The sequence below is a fragment of the Eulemur rufifrons genome, chromosome 7, assembly GCF_041146395.1.
Source record: "Eulemur rufifrons isolate Redbay chromosome 7, OSU_ERuf_1, whole genome shotgun sequence".
In the NCBI taxonomy this organism is placed as follows: domain Eukaryota; kingdom Metazoa; phylum Chordata; class Mammalia; order Primates; family Lemuridae; genus Eulemur; species Eulemur rufifrons.
Genome location: NC_090989.1, coordinates 203871123 through 203896685, shown reverse-complemented (window position 1 = coordinate 203896685; position 25563 = coordinate 203871123). Strand labels below are relative to the sequence as shown.

The 25563-nt window shown below is 37.6% G+C and overlaps 1 protein-coding gene across 1 annotated transcript in view; it reads right to left on the bottom strand.

The window, feature by feature from the left end:
* LOC138385917 (terminal uridylyltransferase 7-like) overlaps positions 1 to 25563 on the bottom strand; it is a 47185-nt gene that overhangs the window by 6942 nt on the left and 14680 nt on the right. The window contains 11 exon segments of the mRNA XM_069472100.1: positions 6549 to 6874; positions 8041 to 8156; positions 10357 to 10448; positions 10532 to 10579; positions 12079 to 12256; positions 12853 to 12930; positions 13105 to 13218; positions 13604 to 13693; positions 14722 to 14827; positions 20117 to 20172; positions 21833 to 21933. Coding sequence (XP_069328201.1) covers positions 6549 to 6874; positions 8041 to 8156; positions 10357 to 10448; positions 10532 to 10579; positions 12079 to 12256; positions 12853 to 12930; positions 13105 to 13218; positions 13604 to 13693; positions 14722 to 14827; positions 20117 to 20172; positions 21833 to 21933 — 1305 coding nt within the window.

The following is a 25563-nucleotide window of genomic DNA, read 5'->3' as shown; positions in this document are numbered from 1 at the left end:
TGTTCACTACAATAACAAAGGGAAGCGATAATTTATTGTGTGATGTGTCTGATGCTGTGTTGAGTGCTTTATCTATATGAAGTTAATCCTACCAATTGTCCTGTGAGGTGTTAGCCCCAATTTACCAATAAGGAGACCAAGGCACAGATAGGCTAGATAACTTGACAGAGATCACACAACTAGTAAATGTTTGGGCTGGATTTCAAACCCAACGGTCTGACTAAAACTCACGGTTTTGAGTCAGGGTCTCACTCTACTGCCCAGGCTGAGGGGCAGAGGCATCATCATGGTTCGCTGCAGCCTTGAACTCCAGGACTCAAGTGATCCTCCTGCCTCAGCCTCCCAAGTAGCTAGGATTACAGGCGTGCACCACTATGCCTGGTTAATTTTTTTATTTTTTGTAGAGACGGTGTCTGGCTGTGCTGCCCAGGCTGGTCTTGAACTCCTGGTCTCAAGTGATCCTCTTACCTCGGCCCCCAAAGTGCTGGGATTACAGGTGTGAGCCACTGCATCCAGCCAAAACTCATGTTCTTGACCATTCTCCCTCTTAGTCTTATTTCTTCAAAATGTGTTCACATTTAATCAATAAAACTTACTGAATATATAAGGCACTGTGTTAGCGATGTGTATGTGGGGGAGGGAGGTAACAATGAAGAGCAAGGAAATCCTTGGAACTTTCTGTCTACTAATACCTAGTTTAGGAGTTAAGAACTCTATGCAGCCTAGTAGAAAGGCATGGAGGCAGTATCAGGAGAGGAAAGAACCTGACTGAGGGCTCACTGGGGGGCGGGGGGGGGTGCTCTTATCTTCTCTAGCACCCTGTAAGATAGGCGGTGTCAGCACTAATTCAATGGAGTTGACCTCTGGTGCAAGAGAAGCTAAACCTCTTGCCAAAGGTCCATGCAGCTAAGTATGAGAGCAGGGGCTGTCCACACCAGCACACTCTCTTAGGAAACTACTAGTGGGTCACAGACAGACTTAATACTACGGAAAGGAAGAGCTTTGGGGAAATCAATACTACTTACAGTTGAGACATTATTTCACACTTATAACAATGTAGGTGATTTGCATGCATTTATTAAGGAAAAACTTAATCTGTCATATACTTACTTGAAAAGTTTAATTTATTGGACGGATTTTAACCACCTATAAATGTTTCCTTTTTTTCTCGTATAAGGTATCATAGTTATTGTAATACATTTTCTCTGTAGTAAATCTTTTACTGAGAAGATAATTACAGAAATCCTATCTTATTGTCAATTGATAATGCCAAGCATCCCTATTTCTCCCACTTTAAAACAAATTATAAAATTATAGTAAAATTCTGCTTTCAAATGTGTGAAGTCTTCAGCAGGAACAATGCTGGGACCTGCAGGCGTGGCGATACCCTGCAGAGATAACGACATATCAATGGAATCAACACCACAAGCTTTTTGCTGCTCTCACACATGCAGGTGCTGGTCTGAGTACTTTCGCATGAATTTCTCAACATCCCTGCCAGTCAGGTATTATTATCATCCCCTATTTACAGGTGGGAAAACTGAGGCACGTGGAGGATAAGGAGATCTTTCAAGATCACGAAGCTAGAAGTCACAGCTATGTGATCTGACTGCGGGAAACCATGTTCTTAAACACTGCGATACCTTATATGCTTGGCAAAATGAACATCTTGACCAAAGAACGATCAGTATTTTTCCTATGTAAAATGTTTTGAAAATATCTGAAGGCTGAAGCTTATAAAAGTAACATTCTTTAGGTTTGTCTACACATGGTATCTATGTGAACCTCAAAATCTCAGAGGAGCTATGGGGAAAAGAATTCCACCAACATGGGTTGGAGCATTTCCCATGTACTTTCATCTCTTGGACTCACTCTCAGAGTCAACTTGGGTGTGATCTAGCGCATCAATCTCCTCAGCTACCTTTCAGGGTTGCTCTCAATATCAGCTCACCCCACAGCAGGCCCCATTCTCATTTCACTTTTATTTGATGTAGGGGTTTTTCCCAATAGAACTATTCTCTTTTTTTTTTTTTTTTTTTTGAGACAGGATCTCGCTCTGTTGTCCAGGCTAGAGTGCAGTGGCATCATCAAAGGTCACTGCAACCTCAAACTCCTGGCTTCAAGCAATCCTCCCTCCTCAGACTCCTGAACAGCTGGGACTACAGGCTCACACCACCATGCTCACCTAATTTTTCTATTTTTTGTAGAGACAGGGGTCTCGCGCTCTTGCTCAGGCTGGTCTCAAATTCCTGACCTCAACTGATCCTCCCACCTCGGCCTCCAGGGTGCTAGGATTACAGGCGTGAGACACTGCACTCACCAAACTCTTATTTTTAAGTCCATGGATTCCACTGAGAATAATTACAAACCTTCCCAGGACACAGCTGCTCTAATGTTTTCTCATAGAGCCTACTTATCTGCCTATTTACCTTTCTTTTAAATTTTGATCATAAAGAGATCTGATGCCATTTCAAATGTTTTCCTCAATTATCTAAAAAACCCAAAAACCTGTAAAATTCACACATCAAGAAAAAAAAATGCCTAGTTCTATTTAGGTCATTTTTTACTTGAGATAATCCATCTTGCTATTGACAGACACTTAAATAAGTCAATAATTCCATTAATTTTTCTCCTGTTAATAACATCCAAAGTACAGGAAGGTTCCCTGCGGCTATGGAGGGGGCCTGCAAGGGACTCGGCCATCCATGGGTTTGGTATCCGCGGGGGATCCTAGAACCAATCCCCAGAGGATACGATGGACTTTAGAGACAACCCTCACTGACCACTTTGTCTTGGTCTCCTTTGTTTATTTTCCTGGAGTCTCTAAATTGGCTGCTCGACATCTCTACTCGGGTATCCAAAAGGTATCTTAAACTTACACGTCTAAAATAGAACCCTATTTCTGCTCCAAACCTTCTATTTTCTGAGTCTTCCCCTGCACAGTAAATTCAACCTATATTTCTCCAGTGTTTAGGCCAAAAATTGAACTCTCATCTCTGAATCACTTTTCTCTCATACTTCACCATCTAATCCATCAACAAATCTTGTTGGTGCTACGTTCAAAACATCCCGAATATGACCAGTCATCTCTCCCTCCTCAACTACTGCGGTAGCCTCCTACTAGGTCTTTTAAAATAACATCACTCCTTGGCTGACAACCCTGCAAGAGTCTCTCATCTAACTTAGAGAAAAAAACTCCAGTGGCTATGGTTGCTGAAGACACTTCCCAGTTCAGACTCATTTGCTCTCTGTCCTCACCTCCTGCTGCTCACCCCCTGGCCCACTCCACTCTTGCCACACTGCCTCAGTGGTGCTGCAGAAAGAGCTGTTTTCAGCTCTGCATGTAACAGTCCAATGCCAATCTCCCCCTGACTTGCCCCTTTGTTTCATTTGAGTCTTTGCTTAAATGTTACTTTATCAGAGAGGCTGCCTCTTCGTCCAACACTCTCTTTCCCTTTTCCTGCATTGTATTTCTTCTTAGCATCTGCCACCACGTGAAATATTATTAATATTTACGCATTTCTTCATTGTCTGTATCTTCTGACAAGAACGTACAGGCAATGAGAGAAGGGGCTCTGCTTGCTCACTGAGGTATCTTTAGTGCTGAAGCCAGTGCCCTGCACTTAGGAAGGGAGGGGGAAGCTTAAGTATTTGCTGAAGGAATGAATAAATGGTGTAGCTGAGAGGTGAGGAGTGGAGTTCAGGCTAACAATTACTTTCTTTCCTTATTTTGGTGCATAGCAAATAATTTCACCAGGAGAAAACACTGCTGTTAAGACAGAAGCAATTTCAAAGCAGAAACAAAAAGCAGGGGGGAGGAACAAATAATTGAAGACTATGGTTACTACTCAGGGGTAGTATAAGAATCACCAGGAACGTTTACAAAATACACAGGCCCATGCATAACCACTGAAGAATCAGATTTAGGAAATGAAGGTGGAGGCCAGGAAACTGTATTTTTAAAAGCTACCCCAAGTGATTCTGATGTCCATCCCTGTTAAAACTACTTATTCAAAGGAAGAGTGCAAAAGGCATGTGGTAAAGTATACAGTAAATAAAATAACACACATTTGTTTCATTTTTAAACCCACATACCTGACTGGGGACTCAAAAAAACTGCTGTTTTTTGTTGCTTTTTGTCTTCATGTAAGAGCACTGCCTAAAAAATGAAACACACTGGCTTACAAAATCGGAAGGAATAGCATCTGAAACAGCCTTAAAACCGAAACTGTATCCAAGGAGAGCTGAAGTTAGTCGTGTGGGTAGCGGAATTTTGCAAGTTAACTGAAAAGCAAGACACATAAGCTGGAATATTTAAACAAGGCCCTGCCACCCAGTGCCCAGCAAGCCTCACCACACACAGCAGGTACGCGGCTCAGAGGAGCGCTGAGGGTTAGTCAGGAGGAAGGAGGGCCCGGGGCTGCTGGCACCTCGCTGGGGACCTGGCACAGAGGGGTGAGCACTTGGTAAGTGTCTCTTGAATAAAGAGATGACAGAGCGGCTTCCTTCTCAGTTTTGAGCTAGGTTTGCCTGAACAAATGTACCAGTTGGTCTCAAAGGCCTAGGTGAAGAAAGGGATCCAAATACATAATCTGATTTAGTCATACCTAAAAAAGAAATCAGCACTTTTTGTTTCTACTTTCGACTCAAAGCAGTTCTGTTTTCAAACTTTCACAGAAAGAATTTTTGTTGTTATGACAGAAGCACCACTCAGGATGTTGTACAAACAAAAAATTAATATATTTGAAGAAATGAGAGGTAGGAGCATAATTTTTAGACAGGAAAACGCTGATTATGTTCAATTGCTACTGAAGGAGATTCACCATACTCTATCCCCACTTCTCCCTTCTGATTTCACTTTTGTAACATGATGACTACTTACTTCCATGTGTGACTACTGCATTCTGAAGAAACCACACTCCTAGATGTGTGCTCATCCTTAGGCCTGATAATCCCCCTGCCACCAGGATATGCATCCCCCATCTTTCATTTGCTGTTGCACCCTCAGACTGCCAAAATCACTGCTCTGTTTGGAGAGCTTCACTAGCAACTAGCTAGAAAAAAGAAATCCATCAAAGCTGGGGCAACTTTACCACTTTGTTGTACCTAAGAGGAACACAATGATAATCTGTTTCATGCTATTGGTAAACACAGACCTTGAGTTCTTATTAAGGGCAGCCTACAAAAATAATTTTGGTAAAATCATTTAAATCGTATCTACACTAATTACACTTTCCTTATCTGTAAACTGGGGATATTAATACTATCACATTTAACAGAAATGTTGTGAATATTAAATGAGATTATCCATGTAAAACCATGTAAAGTACCTAAAGCTAGTCAAAGCTGTTTCACCCATAAACATTTAAGTCCTATTTAAAAAATAATAGATAAAAATTTTAAAAATATATTTCTTTTTGTATAAAGTTCCTAAAAAAAAAAAAAGAATGGGCAATCTAAAAATCTTCTGTCTTGAAAAAGATAGTACACTATTTTGCTGAATATGATAAAATAAAATGGAAGAAAGGTATTGTTGTTCCAAGAACTATAAAACTGGAGTATTTTAAGGAAATTGCAAAGCAGCGCCGACTCTTTTTTTTAATGCTATTCCCAAACACATACACACTAAGGATAGCAACAGGGTTAACTACTTCAATTAGGAAAAGAAAAAAATGACTCCCCAGGGTTTCTTTTCTATGCTTATCAAATTCCATCCACTGGCACAAATTTATTCTGAGAAACAAAGTAAGAATGTATAAATTGCTTTGTAAGTTATAGCTTACTCTACACACACAAGGTACCCTTGCACATAATAGACTCTTAAAAAGGTGCCCACAACAGTCACTTCACCCATTTAGTAAAAATGGCCAATTCACATCCAACAATTCAAGGGGGCAAGATCTGTGCATGATTTTGAACTACTGATAATATATATTTTCCTCATCATAAAAATAATCACACTTACTTGTAGAGAATGAAAATAAAATCTAAAGAAAAAAATCCTCCATAATTCCCCTCTGCAGACATAAGCAGTGTTAACCGTGCAGCATACTTCTTCTATTCCCTTTCCGGTGCACGCGCCTGGGCGCATACAGACAAAACTACCAGTGGCTCACTGTGAGCCTGCAAACACGGTCTAGTGTCCTCAGTTAACCTGGGCTACTGCCTCCCCCGTTGGCTGGCCAGTGATTTGATTTCAAAAGTGCACATACTGAGTAGCAAAGCTTAAGTTGTAGCTCGTTTTCTGGTCACTGAGGCTCCGTTGTTCAGGTACTAGGGATGATTAGACTTTCATTTCCTTGATAATCTTAGAAAAGCCCACTAAATGACTTTCATAAGACTCTAAATAAGGCCAGGAATAAGTGTTTAAGATGTACAGAGGATCAGAATTAAAGGAGGAGTGGGATTTCACTTTCTTAAAAACAGTATCTCTTTTGAGTAAATATAATGTTGAAGCAATGAATATAACGAAAATAGTCAATAATTCTAAAAAGGAGATTTCCCTTGAGATGTTAGTGCAAACATCAAGGTGTGATAGGTGTCCCTACCTGGAGAGCCTTTAAACTGTGGGCATTCCTTTTTAATATGCCCTTCTCTTCCACAAATAAAACAACGTTTTTCTCTTAAGTCTTTGTCATCCTGTCTCTTCCATTTTTCCACTGGTAGCCTGAGAATCTTCTCCCTCCCCAGGTCGACAGCTGCCCTCACTGGCTTGGCTTTCTGAGGTGTGCACTGCATGGGCTTATCTTCTTTTGTTAACACCTCCCTTTCTGTATACTTGTTTTGAATTTCTTTGTCCTCTTTGCTTCTTTTTTCTTTGTTCTCAGGGTATCTTTGGTTCAGGCCATCTTCCTGATCTCGCCGTCGCCTCACTCTGTAGAAGACATCATACCAGTAGGAAAAATCTTAATAGAAACCTTACACAATATTAAGCCAACTCCAGAGTTATGAGATAATCAGAAATGGAAGGTATCAAAGGGAAAAGCAAAAACTTAACAAACTAAAGTCCACCTTCTCTATTAAGAAGTTACCTCAGGGCTTAAAGGTATAATTTTTCATTTTCAAACTTGCTCTAGTCTTATAAAACCAATTTTTGTAATTAGTGGGACTCCTTGGTTCAGTGAAACTCAAATTGTCCTTGGAGTGGTGTTTTGAATAGCCTTTCTGGTACATTAGCATTCTTGACTAGGCGCTGGAAATTTGAGATGTGAAAGTGTAAGTTCACAAAGAACAATGGTTATAAGGAGATTTGTGTTCTTAAATTATCAATATCATTTCTCCTTGCCCTATGTGATCACTGACTATTATTTGAGTAACAGGAAAAAGCACTAAAAAAAGAGCTCCTCAAATTCCAGATGGTGACTTAATTTGAGTAGCATGTTTTAAAATAAGAATATTACTGTACAGCTAAAACCACCACTATTACCGCCCCAAACAACATGTCTCAAGCAAGCAGTCAAAAACACACCCCTCTTTGCTCCCTATAAACATCACCAGAAGAAAGCAGGGTGACCAAACTGAGCAGCTCACCTAATCATAGCAATTAATAAGGGTTAGGCTGAGTACAAACAAAGGGTCCTGCATTCTAGGAAACTGTTCATGAATATAAATCCCAACATGCTACATCTCAGTTGTTGTACGTTAGAAATGTAACTGAAATACTGAAAAAGCTCATTCAACTGTTCACTGACTAAAAGATTCTGAACTTCTCACTACCGTAAGAGAAAAGAATTTTAGTTTCCTCTTTTCTTCTTCTGTCCTTGTTGGAGAGGCTAATTAATGATTAGGGCCGTGATCAAAATCAGGAAAGGAGATCAGGCCTGAAAGACTGCCACCCGCACCCCTGAGTCAATCCTAGTCGTCTATACTTAAAGCCATGTTTTAAATTACTTCATTTTGTTTAAAAAAACAAAACAACAAAACATTTATCTGAAAAATGCTGGATTTCATACAAGCTCATTTTCTTTTATGATAGAACCCCATTTAAAAACTGGAATAAGAAAATAAAAATGAAACCACCCCTTTTGAACATTTACTTACTTTCTCCTCATAGGACAGTCCTTCATGAAGTGTCCAATTTTCCCACAAATTCGACAACATCTATCATTTGGGGCCAGCTCTCCTTCAGTTAGCACATCTGGATCAAAAAACTACTCCTAGAAGAACAGAAATGTATAAAAGCCTCAACTATTAAATGTAAAATCAAAATATATAACTATACATTAAACAGTGATCTTACATATTAATGTTGACATATAATTATTTTCAATAAGTATTTTTACCACTTAATTAAAAAAAAATCTAAAACCATCAAGGTCTAAGTCAGGATAATTTTACCTAAATCCATTTTTGTCATACAGTTCAACACTAACCCTAAAGGTTTAAGCACATTTTTAAATAATCACATTACACCTCCCCTCGAGTCAGCTTTCCTAGGACGTGTGAGGAAGTAAGGCCAGGTACAAAGGCTTTGTTTTCTCATAAAATGTAAAGACTAACACCTAGTGAACTGAGGAACATGATTTGTATTACACAGATTACATTGAGTAAAAGAAAACAGCTATGTGTTTACTGCATTGTTTTAGTGTGGCTCCTGACAGAAAAATAACAGAAGAAAGGAAAGACAATGGGTTTGGCCTCTTTGCTACTAAAATTAAAGTGGGGACCAGCAGCACTGGGGCGTGACTCGGGAGCTTCGGGAAATGCAGAATCTTGGGCCTCACCCCCGACCTGCCAAATCAGAGTCTGCTTTTTAACAAAATCACCAGCTGATTTGTTTGAACAAGTTTCAGATGCACTGTTGTAGGAGACTGTCACCGCAATATCCAGCAAAAAACAGATGTACAGATGTCATCCAACATTGGATGTTTTATGAGTCTTCATTGTGGGGTGGGAGGGAATGAGGAGTTGTTGGTCAGAGGGAACAAAGTTTCAGACAGACAGGAAGAATCACTCTTGAGGTTTACTGCACAACAGGGCGACTACAGTCAGTAAGAATGTATTATATATTTCAAAATAACTAAGACAGTAAATACAAATGTCACACCACAAAAAATGGCAAGTAAACAAAGCAGTGGGTATGTTACTTGGCTTGATTTAATCATTCCACACTGTATGCATGTATCAAAACACATTGTGGGCCAGGTGCCGGTGGCTCTCGCCTGTAACCCTGGCAATCTGGGAAGCTGAGGCAGGAGGACTTCTTGAGGTCAGGAGTTCGAGAGCAGCATGAGCAAGAGCAAGGCCGTCTCTACTAAAAACAGAAAGAAATTAGATGGAAAACAATAGAAAAAATTAGCCAGGTGTGGTGGTGCACGCCTGTAGTCCCAGCTACTCCAGAGGCTGGGGCAGGAGGATCACTTGAGCCCACGAGTTTGAGGTTACTATGAGCTAGGCTGTTGCCACGGCACTCTAGCCCAGGCAACATACTGAGACCCTGTCTCAAAAAAAAAAAAAAAAAAAAAAAAAAAAAAAACAAAACCAAACAAACAGAAAAAAAACACACTGTGCCACATAAATGCATACAATTGTTATGTGTCAATTTAAAATAACATTAATTAAAAAGTCTTTATTAAGGAAATTAATGCAGAAAAAATAACTTTAGTCTTAGCAAAATCATCTAGTCTCTAACCATTTTTCTCTCGCTGAAATATATTTTCTATGAAATAACATTTGGGTTTGTCTTCAATAACTGTGGTTCCTTAGAAACCTGAGTATCAGGTTACATAAGAACAGACAGTTCCTTAGTACAGGCAGCACTGTCATTCTCCTAGTCCTATTAAGAGGATTTATTATTCCCTTGCAAGCAGAATGGAAAATGTAGATTCACATCAGGAGAGTGGAGGATGTACATAGATATGTACAAACTGGGCTTGGCCGAGGCCCGAATAAAGCTGAATGCTAGCAGAACAGCGAAGCTACCTACAAAAGCTGGCACAGATAATCAAGAATAAAAGGTATCAAAGGGAAAACCAAAAATTTAACAAATTTAAATTCACCTCTATTAAGAAGCTATTTGAAGGCTTAAAGGTGTAGTTTTTCTTTTTTTCATTTTCAAAGTTGCTTCAGTGCTGGTATTCATTTCCTTGGTATGTGTTACCCAAGGAAAAGAAACAGCAGCAAAATTAATTTTCCCACCCTAAGTCTACCTCTCTCTGCTCTCCTGATAAAAAACCTCCACCCAGGGACATTTAGAAATGGGGGAGGGGCTTTTGGAATTATTTTGCATTGTATTAATAATTATTTATCTTGGCTAGATTCACCAGACTTTCAGAGTATTATAGTTATTACTGAAGGACTATGTACAAATTAGGCACTTTTGAAATTATTTTTTTGGCATGTCCAACAGACACTTACCATTTTTGAGGGGTAGTCCTTTGGAAATCCTTTGACAGGAATACCAAAGACTCTTCTACCATTGATGAAAGCTTTCATTATGAAATTTGTCACTAAGAAGAAAAGAGTAAGAACTCAATTAGATGGATTAAAAAGAAAAGAGATTGCATTAAAATTTACAAACAAAATAACTTACTTTTCCTTGATAATCCAGCTCCAAGGTTATGATTCAAATCAAAAGGATCTAAGGAAAGAAAATTAAGGAGACTAAATAAGATAACAGGAAATGCCATTATTCATCTAATACGTGAAGCCCATATAACGAGAAGAAAGTATCATCTACTTTATCATTAATAGTATTAAATGACTGCCTTTTTATAATGAGCTTAAAATCTGTAATAAAGCTAAATAATATAGCTTTATTTTTTAAAAAAATTAAAAGTTTTTAATCAGCTTTAAAATTTTTTAAATTTAAAATTTTATTATTTTTTTAATTTTTGGTTTTTGTGGAAAAACTTGCCTAAATGTAAGGCAAGTTTTTCCACAGAAATGTCCATCAGAAAAGAGGGTGTTGATTTATATTTAACTCCTTACAAAATCCTGTATATTATGATTGGTTGCCTAATTTTTAATAAATACTGTTTGGAGAAGACACAATAGCCTGATATGAGGTGACACTAGTTCTGGATGCATATAGAAATCTCAAAATTTAAAACACTTTAGCACTGAATTTTCCTGCTAACTAACAAGTTTCGTAAAGATCACTTTAGAAAATAATTCAGCATGGAGATCACAAAACACAGTATGAATTAAAATATACACAGACACATTCACTTTTCCCAATGTCATGCCAACGGCTATTTGGGTCTCAGGATACAATTTCCAGTAAAATCTTCATACAGACTCTCATATGATCTTTTATGTCTGCATCTCAAATGTCTTAGATAGCTGTATACCTGATATGTTTTGGAGTATTATTTTAATTGCTATGAGAAGTTACCTACTTAGTTTGGTGATGCTTTCTTCTGGTGATTTTTATGTGTGCAGGTATTTTTGGTTATTTGCTTGGTATAGTAGAGATACTACAATATTAGCTACTGTATAATTAAAAACACTACAACTACCACCACTGAAGTTTCCCAATTTTAGAATAGCTGGCTATATAATCATGAAGACTTCTTTATAGTTTAGCCTATTACTAAGAGTTCATCTGAAAGTAATGTAGAAAATAAAAGCAAAACATAAACCTTCAAAAATTGAACACAAATCATTAATAATTGGCAAGCTTCAATGGATCCTTGCACTCAATGGAAAAAGAAAAGGCTTGTCCACTGTTAAAATAAATGTCAAAATTTACATATAATTGACTTACAGGTAAACTCCTTCATCAACAGTAAACAAAGATCATGAAAATTCACCTAGTGGCACTCTTCAAACCCTTTAACAGGAAGGTTTTAAAAGTCCCATTGTCTTGAAGATGTCTTACCTGTACCGCTACCTTATTCTTCAGTATGTGCCCGATAATAGCAAAAGATTTGTCATGGTGCAAGGACAGTAGACATTTACAAATAAACCTTTAGGCTAGGAACAGACAAGCTGGTTTGGTGTGAGCAACAGTGGGACTGCTGCACTGCGTATCTGGAGCAGCAGCTCCTAGCAGCTCTGGAAAAGCTCTGTAGGGAGGAAGAACAATGCCTTCATAGTTCAATCTCTATACTCTAACAGTTGTAATTCTATTTGTACCTTCAATAACAATGTATTTTGAGGTCCACTGTTTCTTAAAAGTTGTAAGCAGACTTTTTCTCCTGATGCTTATAACATGTTCTTTAAAATCAAATTCCTCTGTGTAGAAACGAAGAAGGCCCAGCCACAGCTGCCCAACAGATTCTGTATTTTTTCCATATTCTGGCCAATAGGCAGGCTAGAAATAGAAGGGAACAAGGGATATCACATTCTATAGTAAAGTGTTAAAATCAACATTTATTTGTATCTTGGGGAGTAAATTTGGATTCATTTCTAATTAACTAGTTTAAATAGACAAAAATATAATTATATAACTTTCCTTTCATATTTAAAAATACCATTTACATGAGTTTATTAATCTCCACTATATGACTTGGAGATAGGGAATGCTCAGAGTTTTTAGTGTTAAACCTCAGAACGTGTTAGTGAGAGAATCCCGAAATACATTCTGAGAGTTTTGGTGCAGCCTAGGTTATTAGGTCTCTACAACTCAAAGACTCCCACAAAGCAAATGTTCCTTTACTTGGAATAAAGTTACTTAACCATTTAGAATTATTAGGCATTAAATAAATACTGTATATAGTCCCTAGACCCTCACCTAGCTTAATAAAATAGTTTCACTTCAAAGAAAACATCTATAAATTGCTAGTTTTTCATTATTATGATGTAAGTAAGTATAACAAACAAAAAAATTGTTGAAAAGCTACATTACAGCATAGTAGAGCTGATTTTTAGTCAACGATATAGGAAAATCTTTACTCTTAAAATACATACCAGTTCATCTATTTGATCAAAAAAATAAATATTCCAGCCATCAACAAATATTTCAGGTTTCTTTTCACCTTTGTATATCTGAAATTAAATTTTAAACTATTAGTATAGATTACAAACTTAATGCATTGATACAAAAACTTTTAGGAAAATAGTTAAAAATTTAACTATAGAACCACAGAATTTTAGAGAAGGAGGAGGGCTCAGAGATCACCCAGTTTTACAGGTAACAATTACAATGTTATTTACTAATACCTCTTGAAGGACAGGAATGACTGGTGGATTCTTCTGCTGGAGAAAATATAGCACCGTAAGAGTGTATGCATATGATGATAAGCTGCCTCTAGATGCATCACCGATATTACACATCTAGAGGGAAGGAAAACAAAGAACAAAGAAAAGAGCACCAATGTTTACTGCTAGGTTTGCAGCCATTTGATTACCATAAAAGTAAGAGATGTTTATTTTGGGTACTAATAAAAATCACATTTTCGATGACTAAAATATGCCAACAAAACCAACCCAACCCAACCCAATTCAACAAAGCAGTGGACAATCACCCACAAGCAAGATCATATCACAGTGTAAAATTTCAGATAAAAAAAATTTAGCTTGCTCCACAGGGCTTCCCAAATAGTTACAGGAAGTATGTGACATGACTATAATTCATTAACAAGTACAGATTTCATGTTTTCAACAAGGTGTGAAGATGCAATGAAATTTCATAATAAATCACAACAGGAAGCATACTCACCTTTGTAAATACTTTCATGGTATAACACAAATATTTCACTCTGGGATCAATGGCTGAATAAGCAGATAAAAGCCTTGTGTTATGAAGGGCCTGTTCAAAGGGAAATTACACTATAAGGCTATCAATTAGATGAAAAGGCTTTAAGTTGGAATATTCTAAATAAGTTTACAATGTGGTTCATTACACAGAGAAGACATTTAGACTGAAATTAACCTTTCCCTCTCTCTGAAGACAAGCTTCATTAATTCACTAGATAATAAAGAATTTTAAGTAACATCTGACTTCATGACCTCCATTATGTTAATGTCTTTAGTGTGAACATCTACAAAATAAGGGCTATTAACTAAACACTCTGTTCCCTTTAAGTATATGTAAGATCACTTCACCCATGGTATTATTTCAATTAAATGTCCTCAGCAGCCAGAGAGATCCCATAAAGCCCTGAAACAAAACAAGTGTGAGAGTAAAAAGACTTGGGCATAGCTAGATTACACTGTGCCCATCTGAAAGCGTAGCAGTGTCTCCAAAGACACACTTCACCACAAATTAAAATAAAAGTTCAGACTGGGCACGGTGGCTCAGGCCTGTAATTCTAGCACTGTGGGAGGCTGAGGTAGGAGGACTGGTTGAGCTCAGGCACTCAAGAACAACCTGAGCAACAGCGAGACCTCATCTCTACCAAAAAAATAAAAAAATCAGCTGGGCGTGGGTGGTGGCATGCGCCTGTAGTCCCAGCTACTCGGGAGGTTGAAGCAGGAGGATCGCTTGAGCCTAGGAGTTTGAGGTTGAAGTGAGTTCTGACGGTGCTACTGCACTCTATCTGGGGCGACAGAGCAAGACTCTTGTCTCAAAAAAAAAAAAAAAATTAAATAAATAATCAAACAAAGTTCAAACCAAATACAAGAGCCTGCCACTCTGACCACATTTTAAATGAATACTAACATTAAATGAATTCTCTGTTACATCCTTAGCTTCAGAACACTGCCAGGTACATAGCAAGCACTCATAAACAACTCTTGAAAGAATTAAGATGAAATAAATGGTTCACTCGAGATTTTCTCAATTGAAACATTTGTTCCCCTAACCTCCCTAAAGAAAAAGCTGGAAGAAAATCTCACCAATGTGTTATACAAACTGATATCCACTTCCAGACCACTTCTCAAATGGAAGAACTTCACAGTTGGCACCTTTGCTGTTGTAATAGGTAAGATGTTTCTCAAACCCAGTTTGGGAAATAAGATTGTACCATTAAATGCAGCAGCTACGGATATAAGTGGTTCTTGTGTTAATGTCCCAATATAAAATGATGTAAGCCTAACTTTGGCTTGTTTCACTGCATTCACTAGGACTAGTTAAAGACTTCTCTGTAATTAACAAATATCTGGGAAGTCTATTCTGGCAAAGTTTACATTTGTTAAACACATTAATGTTTGAACTACAAGAACCAAAAAGGCAAGCCACTGCCTTCCAGGAATTTAATGGTTCATGTGTACTCACTTCTTGTGTGCACAGGTGTGTGCACATGCATGCATGTATGTATCTGTGCGGGTGTGGTTTGCCTGACAAATACCAAAATAGAGAAAACTACTAGAGTCTTTTTGTTTTCTGAGGAAAAGTTTTGCTCTGTCACCCAGGCTGGAGTGCAGTGGCACAATCATAGCTCACTGCAGCCTCAAACTCAATGGATCCTCCTGCCTCAGCCTCTCAAATAGCTAGGACTTCAGGTGTGTACCACCATGCCCAGCTAATTTTTTAATTTTTTGTAGAGATGGGGTCTCGCTATGTTGCCTAAGTTGGTCTCAAACTCCTGGCCTCAAGTGACAGAGTCTGAATTATGTGTCCTACCTATTCTCTCCATATGACTATATCTAATTTGGAGAAAACCCTAGAGGCAATCGTTAAGAATTCTCAAAACAAATCACTTACCATGGAGTTAGAAGTTACAACGGTAATAGAAAGGAATCAACTTCCATAGGAGAGGAGAAAATTGCCTGAGCTGGGCTTTGAAAAAGAAGAACAACAGGCAAAAATAATGGTGGCTGAGGGGATTTACCAGGCAAGGAAAACTTCACATGAACAAAGAGACAGCCTGAAAGAGAATGGCATGCTCAGGGAACTTCCATGGAATTGTGCAGGTTGTAGGATGAGCTTCGCGGAAAGGAATACGAGGAACAGGAAAGGAATAGAGGAGAAACCAGAAGTGCCCAAACAGAGAACATATATATCCTGCTAAGAAATATCCTTAGAGGCAAAGAGAAGCCAATGAACTAGGTAGGAATCACTGACCACATCTAATTATACAATGCCCAGGCGATAGGTAGACTGGAGGCACCTGGAATAACAGAGGCAGGATGACCACTTATTTTTTTATTTTTATTTAACTTTTTTTTCTTTTGTATAAATATTCTTACTTTCTGCTGCTTTTCCTTATCTTGTCTTTGTCAGGCAAGGATGACTGTTTATGAACAATATCTGGGCCTGAACTCTCAGGGTGGCATCGGAATGAGAAGAAGCAAGTCATGTTTGAGACTCTCTATAACGGGATGGGAAGGGAAGGGTGATAAAAGAGGAAGAGCGCTAACGGTAAGAGTTACCACTTCCTGAGCACCTAAAGTGTGACAGTAGCACGTGAAGGCTTCATTACAAACACTAAGGCTTATTTATCACTCTCACTTAACAGATGAAGAAAGAGAGACCCGGAAAAAGTCACTTGCTTAGGAACATGCAGCTGATAAATTGTGGAGTTAGGATGTAAATCTAGGAAAGACTGACTCCAAACTTCTACTGAATCTAGTCAGGCTAATGTAGGTCAGGCTAATCATAACTTCACCTGTTTTGGTAATTCCAAGGATGCCAATGTCAACAACCAAGAAAGAGGATTCCGAAGCAAGAGCAGGTAGTGGAGGTGGCTGCAGTGGAAGGCAGGTGGTAAAGAGAAAGAAGAGTTCACTCTGAGATGTAGTTTGTTATGAGAGGCGGTGATATCTAGGACAGATACATAGTGATCTTATCACCCAACTCAGGACAAAATCATTGAGAAACAGGAATGTTTGCAGAGAACACCTGTGTGGAGGTGTTTAGTTTGCCATGAAGGTTATGATATTACAAGATAGATGACAGCATAAATTTCAGGAAGAAAGGTCTGTATGGCAGATAAAGCAAATCTAACACACTGATTGGGAAAAAGGGAAAGGAAACTATTCACCAAATACTTAGAATTTGGTAGGCCCTGTACTTTAATGTATTTTCTTTCTTAGTCTTAAATGCTAGTTCTATTATTTCCACTTTACAGATAAGGAACTGAGTGTCTGTAATGAGGCTGAGTGACTTTCTGGGATCACACAGCCCAGCAAGTGGGGAGCCAGGATTTAAAACCAGAGTCTGATTCTAGAATCTCCACCAACTATTTTGCTTTACTGGCTCTAAATGAGACAGCTTCTTCCTCATGTTCTTCACATTTGGAATTTGACACTGTTGATCATTGTAACACTCATGAGCCTGTCCTCTAGCATTTCTTCACAGTATACCATCCTCGTCCTTTCATAAACCATTCCATTCTGCCTCTCTGGTTATCAGTTTAAAAATTTTTTTCAAATAAATCCAAAAAAACCATTCCAAAGCCTCCCTTTTCAGTCTCTTAATTTCTGTCCACTGAAATGAGGCTCAGTCCTCAACTTCTCTCAAATGATTCCTTGGAATTCTGTTTTATTCTTGATCTCTTTCTCTCCATCTCTTTCTCTTTGAGGCTTTCAATACAAAACTGTTTTATTTTCATCTTCAATTCTGACTGACAACCACCTATTTCTAATTGCTTGCTGGACTATTAACTCTTAGAGATCATACCTTCATAGCAAACTAAACACCTCAACACAGGTGTTTTCTGCAAACATCCTCATTTCTTAAGTACCCAGCCATCAGCCTTAACCCTTACTTTCCTACTTATAGGTGGCAAAATTTCCCATTTGGAATTTCTCATATCTTTTTTCCTTTTAATACTGTGGTGTCCTGGCTGAGGTCCTGCTGCCCTATCACCTAGATTGTACCTTTCCTAAAAGAGATGACACCAGCTGCCTAAAAACCCTATGATTTCCTTTTATTGGGTCCCTCCCCTACTGAAGAAATTTCAGTGGCTTTCAAATATCTGTACACTTCATCTTATCTCCTAATATTTCCCACTTGAAAATCCTCTCCAAATGTACCAATCTTCTGTCTTCCAGAATATTCCAAAGTAATTCTCATGCTCATGTCTATGCACTTAGGAATGACTTCTTTTCCCATCTTTTTCAAGTAGTAGTCACTATCATTTGAGATAACAAGTCCATCTCTTCCATGGACCTCCCCTATGCAACTCTTTCTCATATTCTCTCTCTCCTCAAAAGTTAATTGAATATTACCTTACGTTGTTACAGTTTGAGACTATCTTACTTATTTTAAGAACTGTAAGGCTTACACAGATTCTTTATTTTTCCACTATCCCTAAGTGCTAACACAGAGATAAGCACAGAGGAAACACACAATAAAATACCTGAGGAGACTGCTTTCGAACATATCAAGTTTTAGACATAACCCTCTAGCTGTTATTAAATTCTTATTCCATGCAATCTGCATTTGATTATCATCATGATCCGTGTGTCTAAGTCATTTCTAGTCTAAAAATGATCTGTTTTTAACATTGTTCCTTCTTAGGATATATATACTGAGATATTTCTGGGGGAAAGGGACATAGTGTCTATAGCTTACTCTCAAATGGTACAGAAAGAAATTGAGAGCAAGCAAGAGATAAAATGATAAATCAAAGGTGGTAAAATGTTAATTGGTAGATTTGAATGAAGGTTATACAGAGTTCTTTCTGTGACTTTTGCTGCTCTCCTTTAAGTTTGAAATTATTTAAATTATTTCAAAATAAAAATCAAAATCTAGCTCAGCACTAAAAAGCTTAATAGTGGTGGTAACTTAGTACTTTACTTTCTTTACATATCTTCAAAACAAAACAAAAAACACATGATCTTTACAGGCAGAATTCCCAAGTGAGGGAAACATCTCCTTCAATGACCAATGAAAACTATATTGATATATATCTGAAAAAACAAAACCAAAAAACCCTGATGTCTTAGGTTAATTTTCACTGGAAATAAATCAAAATTAATATTTTTTCCCTTTTATTTAAATAACATGATATCTACTTTATTTAAAGTCTGGAAATAAAAATTATAAAGAAAAGGGGCACTCAAGGTGTATGTTTGTGTGTGCCTAGGTGTGTGTGCATGTCGATGCCGTGAGTAAAAGTCTATTCTCGACTGAAATATAAGAAAGCTTTTCAGCTGGGCACGGTGGTTCACGCCTGTAAACCTAGCACTTAGGGAGGCCGAGGTGGGAGGATTGCTTGAGACCAGGAGTTTGAGACCAGCCTGAGTAAGAGGGAGAGATCCCATCTCTGCCAAAAATAGAAAAATTAGCCAGGCATGATGGCACTTGCCTGTAGTGCCAGCTGCTTGGGAGGCTGAGAAAGGAGGATCACTTGAGCCCAGGAGTTTGAGGTTGTAGTGAGCTATGATGATGCCATTGTACTCTAGCCCTGGCAACAGAGCAAGATCCTGTCTCAAAACAAAACAAAGCAAAAGGTTTTCATGGATAGATCATGGATTTTAAGTTCCCTGAGGACAGGGACCATATTTACCTTCATTCTCAGCCCTCAGCACAGAAGTTTGCTGAACCACATTTTAAAAGAAGAGTTTGACTGCTAATAGAATCCATAGCTACCCCGGCAGCAAAAGAATGCTAATGGCACTTCAATTCTGTGCACAATTTATAGATGTATAGAATATACATTTTACTGCTATAAATACTTCAGCAACTCCTACATTCTGACTTACACACAATGTCAATAAGGCAAAATGATTTCCAGAGTTTCTTGCCTGTCTGGTGTATGCTTTGTTTTGAAAAAAACTGAACTAGGCAACAATATGCACATAATTTATCACCAATTTCTCGGCCTTTCATACTTATTCACACAAGATTTTTTAAAGACACTAGTATTGCAAATATTCTATAAATGAGCCACCACACTGCTTCACAGATCAGTAAATTCTAAGTACAGTCGGCCCTCCATAGCCATGGTTCTGCACTCCCAGATTCAACCAACTTCAGACTAAAAATATTTCGGGGGAAAAAAAGCAAACAATAAAAAATAATACAAATTAAAAAAACCCAATTCAGTGTAACGACTATTTACATAGCATTTACATCGTGTTAGGTATCATAAGTAACCTAGAGATGATTTAATGTATACAGGAGAATGGGCACAAGTTATATGCAAATACTATGCCATTTTATATAAGGGATTTGAGCATATGAGGATTTTGGTATCTATGTGTGCGGGTGCATGCACATGTGTGTATGTGCGTGTGCATGTGTGAGCGTCCTGGAACCAAACCCCCTCAGATAGAGAGAAGACTATGTAAAATACTAATAAAAAGAAAAAAATATTTTCAGAAAAAGTTTATAGAGGTACCTGAATGTTTTCTGAGCACTCTTGCCAATTCTTCAATAGTCCTTACACAGTCCAACCCCTGAAACAAAGATGGCACAAACAATTGAACCAACACTGGAAGACAGGTTCCTAAACTGATTATAAACAGTTTCCATTACCTTCAGAAACAAGGAAATTAATTTCAATTCAGTCTCTATATATTTTTCCCTTATAGCTGAATATCATAGTCAGTATTCATAGGAAATATCCTGTGGATACAAAAACCACCAAATACCATATTTCCTAATTGCTTTTGGACATGTAACAAAGGCTAAAATTAGTCAGGAAGCCTGCAGACTTCCTGGTTTCCAAAAAAGTCTCTGAATCATGGTCGAGGACCTCCATTTGTTCCCACTATATATTTATATCACTCAGAAGTACCCCATGTGCCAGAATATGTAAGAAGGCCTTCTGTGCCCCTTCTTATTTATTCTGGGTAGACATTCATTATAGTTTAAGAGTTGACTGAATTGCTGTGGAGGGTGATTAAGCTCACATTATTTCCCCGTAGGACTAGCCAAAATAATAATGTACAAACTAAAGTCATATAGCAAAAATAAATAGTATTTCAAATAAATCATAATTAAAAACATTTAGGTTGACCCTATCAACAGAAGCCCTTTTGGTGGTTATATACATCCCAGAACATATTTGAAATTTTATTTCATAAATGCCCTCAAAACTAGTTGACAAGCCATGTTTAAAAAAAAAAAATTCAACCTTAAGGATGTACAATTGAGTCATTCTGTATATTGAACCAATCTTGCTTATCTACTTTATTCACCTAGTTCAGGATAGATCACTTTTGACTGTTTTCCCAAATCAGATACATCCTCCAAATACCAAGACTAAAACTAAGAAAAGGAATAAAGGGTCTTCAGTAACAGCAGCATCACTCATTTGGATAACCAGCATTTGAACTGCTGTTAAAAATAAAAAAAAAGAATAGAGACTCAGCACTTCTCAGACTTTGTATCTTTATATATATGGTATTTTATATTTTATAAATGTCTTCAGATACATCAGGGGCTGGCGAACTTGTTCTGCTTTGCGGGCCACATGGCCTCTGTCACAGGTACTAAACCCTGCACTTACAGAGCGAAAGCAGCCATAGACAATACTTAAATGAATGGGTGTGGCTCTGCTCTAATAAAACTTCATTCACAAAAACAGGCAGTCGGGGGCTGAATTTAGCCCATGGACCATAGTCTGCTGACTCCTGACACACATGATTCAAACTAATGTGTACAACAATCACCTGAGCTAAAAGGGAATAGAAATTATTTCCATTTCACAGATTATCTACCAAAGACCATATGTCTTGGTACTGATGAAACCAAGTTTGTCTGAAATCCAGGTCTCTGGACTATAAGGTTAGCGCTCTTATCATTTATCACATTGCCTGTCTGATAAAAACCTTTACAGATAACCTTGTGTGGGTATGTGCTTCCAAGTCGGTGCAGTGGCCAGGAGAAGCTAGTTTAACTTCGTAGGATTCCTAGATGTCACTTTGCAATCCACTTTGTAATTCCTCACATTCACCTCTAAGCTGTTTAATGTCTTTGGTGATAGATTGTGTCAAATGGCACATACCCTATGGTATGCCCTGATATATTTGGAAAATACCAAGCTGTAATGTCAGTCAAGATTGGTCAAATCACACTGCTATAGCAAATCGAAGTTTCATGTGGTCACTGTACCTCAGCAGTTTCAAGTCCATTAATTGTGATACAGATGTCAAGGTCACTCTGTTTGAACCCAAATCCATTTTTGGAGGAGCCAAACAAGCTCAATTTAGTTCCTGTTGGGGATATATGAAAAGTAATAACTAATTACCTGATATATTTAACTTTGTGATCAAAATGGTCCTTTCATGAATCAAAAATACCCAGTTATTAACTACCCTATATTAATCTAATAATTATGTTCAGATCTTATTAGTCAGTCATTTATTCTAAATTTTTTCCTCTCAAAGTTTCCTTAAAGAAATATAAGCTGTACATGGCAAGAAAGATTATCAGGTGCCACTTTATTCTTAAATGCAAGCACATTTCAAGGAAAATGTTAGCTCAATCACCTCATCATATTTAATAATGTAAGCTTACTACTTCTTAAATAAATGCACTTTTTAGAGGTGTGTGAACTTTGACTCTAAACATGTTACAATATTAAATGAAATTCACTTGTGGCATCTCCTAGGATACATGCTACACTGCTACGGTTCTTTTTTTTTTTTTTTTTTTTTCAGACAGAGTCTCACTCTGTTGCCCGGGCTAGAGTGCCATGGTGTCAGCCTAGCTCACAGCAACCTCAAACTCCTGGGCTCAAGCGATCCTACTGCCTCAGCCTCCCGAGCAGCTGGGACTACAGGCATGCACCACCATGCCCAGCTAATTTTTTCTATATATATTTTAGTTGGCCAGATAATTTCTGTCTATTTTTAGTAGAGACGGGGTCTTGCTCTTGCTCAGGCTGGTCTCAAACTTCTGACCTCAAGGGATCCACCTGCCTCGGCCTCCCAGAGTGCTAGGATTACAGGCGTGAGCCACCGCGCCCGGCCCTTGGGTTCTTTGAATAGAATGGTGAGGCAAGAGCAAGGAGAGCTCATAAAGATTGGATTTATATGCCTTTTAAAATTGTATACAGTGTGTTTATGTCTTTGATAATGTTAAAATTTTGGCTGGTCCGAAGGCATTGAGTTACCTCAGTTGATTGTTCATAGTCAGTTACAGACAGAACTCCTTGTTCTACTTTTTCCCCCGTTCTCATTACTGCAGTTGACTAGTCTAAAGAAAAAAGTCGTAAAAAATTATATACAAGCCAGCTTTTCTATTCAAGTGAGGGGAAATGTGGCTGCCTCACAATAAACATAAGGTGGAAGACAACCCACTATTCTCTGTGATGATCTTACTTTCCTTTATTTCTTGTAGTGTAGGGGCAGATTGCTGGAACAGTGTCATTCTGAGGCTGAAGGATAAGAGCATGGTCCTTAAACTCAAGGCAATTTCTTGATGCAGTGGTCAACAAAAGAAGCAATGATCTGTTTCAGTGCTAAAAAGAATAAGCAATTGGCATTTATTAAGAGTTTGTAATGTGGGACTTTGCCTAGAAATTTTTAAACGTAATGTAGACTATAAGTCATTTTCATCTCATAGGTGGATTTAATCATTCAGTGCCATTCCACAGTACCAACTATCAAAAATTCAATAATTTTCTGATGGTGAAGTTTAATATTTGCTATCCTTTCTTACTAAAAAAAAAAAATCAAATTTTAGAATTGTCAGGGACCTTTAGAATAATCTTGTGCAGTCCTTTCATTTTTCAGAAGAATCTGATGTCAATCACTGTTTAGGGAGTGTATCCAAATCCATGCAGCTGATTAGTGGCAGAATAGAGATTGACTTTCATTTATAATTTCTTAAAACTTAAAAGGTTTGTAATTCTGACACCTAAAACTAAAATCTAACCATTCATATTATACCAGGAGCCAAATTTAGATTTTAATAAAGTGGATAGTAAAAGGCTAGAGCTACATTGTAACAACCAGTTAATCTGGGTAAAATATCACCCGGTAGCCCTGCTCAAACTCCGTTCCATAAAAGGTACTGAGCATTAAGTAAACCAAGGGTTCTCTGAGGGAATACATTCAAGAAATGCTGCGTACAGTAGCTCCCTTGTAGAGTGTCACAGTGCACATTCCCATAAAGGGATTTGGGAAGTCTCATAGGAAAGAAAACCTTGTTTTCAAAATGCTCTTTTGGAGAAAATATTTTGTGGAACACAATATTGGTCAAATCTGGTGTAACAAGCAGTTTACCTGACTTTTTTGTAAGTAAAAACTGAAAACATCTACTGTGTTCCTAAAAGTTGAGGTACAGATATATTGCTTTATAGATCATAAATTTGCACTTTAATTTTAATCTTCATTTATTTTCTTATGAACAAAAGGCTTATGCATCCTGACAACTGCTTGGATAGGACACTTTATATCAAGAAACACTGGCTGTGGACCACAAAAGGCTCCGTTTGTAACATGTACACAGCTAGGTGAGTGATATCTTTTTTTTCGACAATTGTTGGTTTTCAATAGTTAGGTACTTTTGCTATTTCAGTTTTCCATTTTTGCTCTAAAATACTTTTGTACTTGGAGCTGTAAATAATACAAGGGGCAGAGAAGTGCCACAAAATCAGTTTTAATATGTTAAAACTAGCATTTTTACACAGTAAGGCAATGTATTATTATATATATATAGATAAGTCAAGGGAATGTCGAACTTCAGGGTGGATACAGTGCTCAGGGAGCCATGTTCTTTCTGCCTCTTGTCTGTAGTTTACCGAATCAACTTCATTGCACAGCTTCTCAATGAAAAAGTATCATAGCACATCATATGCGAGATCAAAATCAAGTTTTAGAAAATTTTTGCATCGTGTGGTTGTACACATTTATATTATAAAGTGGTTCTTAGTTGGGTCCGAATCAAAAACGTTGGGAAACCAATCAGAGGAAAGGGAAGAATTTGGTACAGGTTGAGCATCCCACATCTAAAAATGAGAAATCCAAAACCTAAAACTTTTTGAGCCCCAGCCTGATGCTCAAAGAAAATATTCATTGGAGCATTTTGGGTTTCAGATGTTCAATGCTCAATTGATAGGTATATACATAACACAGATATTCCAAAATCTGAAAAAAAACTGAACTTTGAAAGACATCTGGTCCTAAGCATTTTTCAGATAAGAGATATTTAACCTACATCGTCAGTTTTCTTTGGCTTCCCCACCACAATATGTTTTTCTACCAGAGCAATATGAAAACATGATAAATCAGAGTTATCAGATCAAAATGAAAATAAGGGAATGTTAAAAGCAAACAGTCCGTGAGATGCAGAATTCAAATACACTGGAAAATAGCATTTTCATCTTATTGTGACCAGTAACATCTCAAGCCAAAAACAATCTCAGTTGAATAATGTTGCCCATATTCCCAGCTGCATATGCTGTTTTATATTATGATATTTTATCCTGAATTTTAAGTAACAAAACAGTTGGAGTTTTCAAATTAACCAGAACTCCTTTACCAGTTAAAAAGATAAATTAAGCAAAAGTGCATCATATCTGTAGCATCTAATTATATTATGATTTTTCAAGATGGTCTGTTTGAAGAAAATGACGGTTTTTATAAGTAAATTACCTAGAGGACAGATATGTCATGGCAAACGTATGATGCTTGCAAGTACAGACTTATGTTCTTCTCTACTCACCTTTAGGGGGAAGCCTTACAGAGAAACAGCATTCTGCAATGTTTCTTAGTGTTAGATGCCCTTTTGCCTTGTAGAGTATTCGTAGTGATCTGTCTGTATCTCCATATGTATACAAAATTATATAAAGGCTTATGTTTTAATATTGTAGACTGACAAGGCAATACTGGAAATGT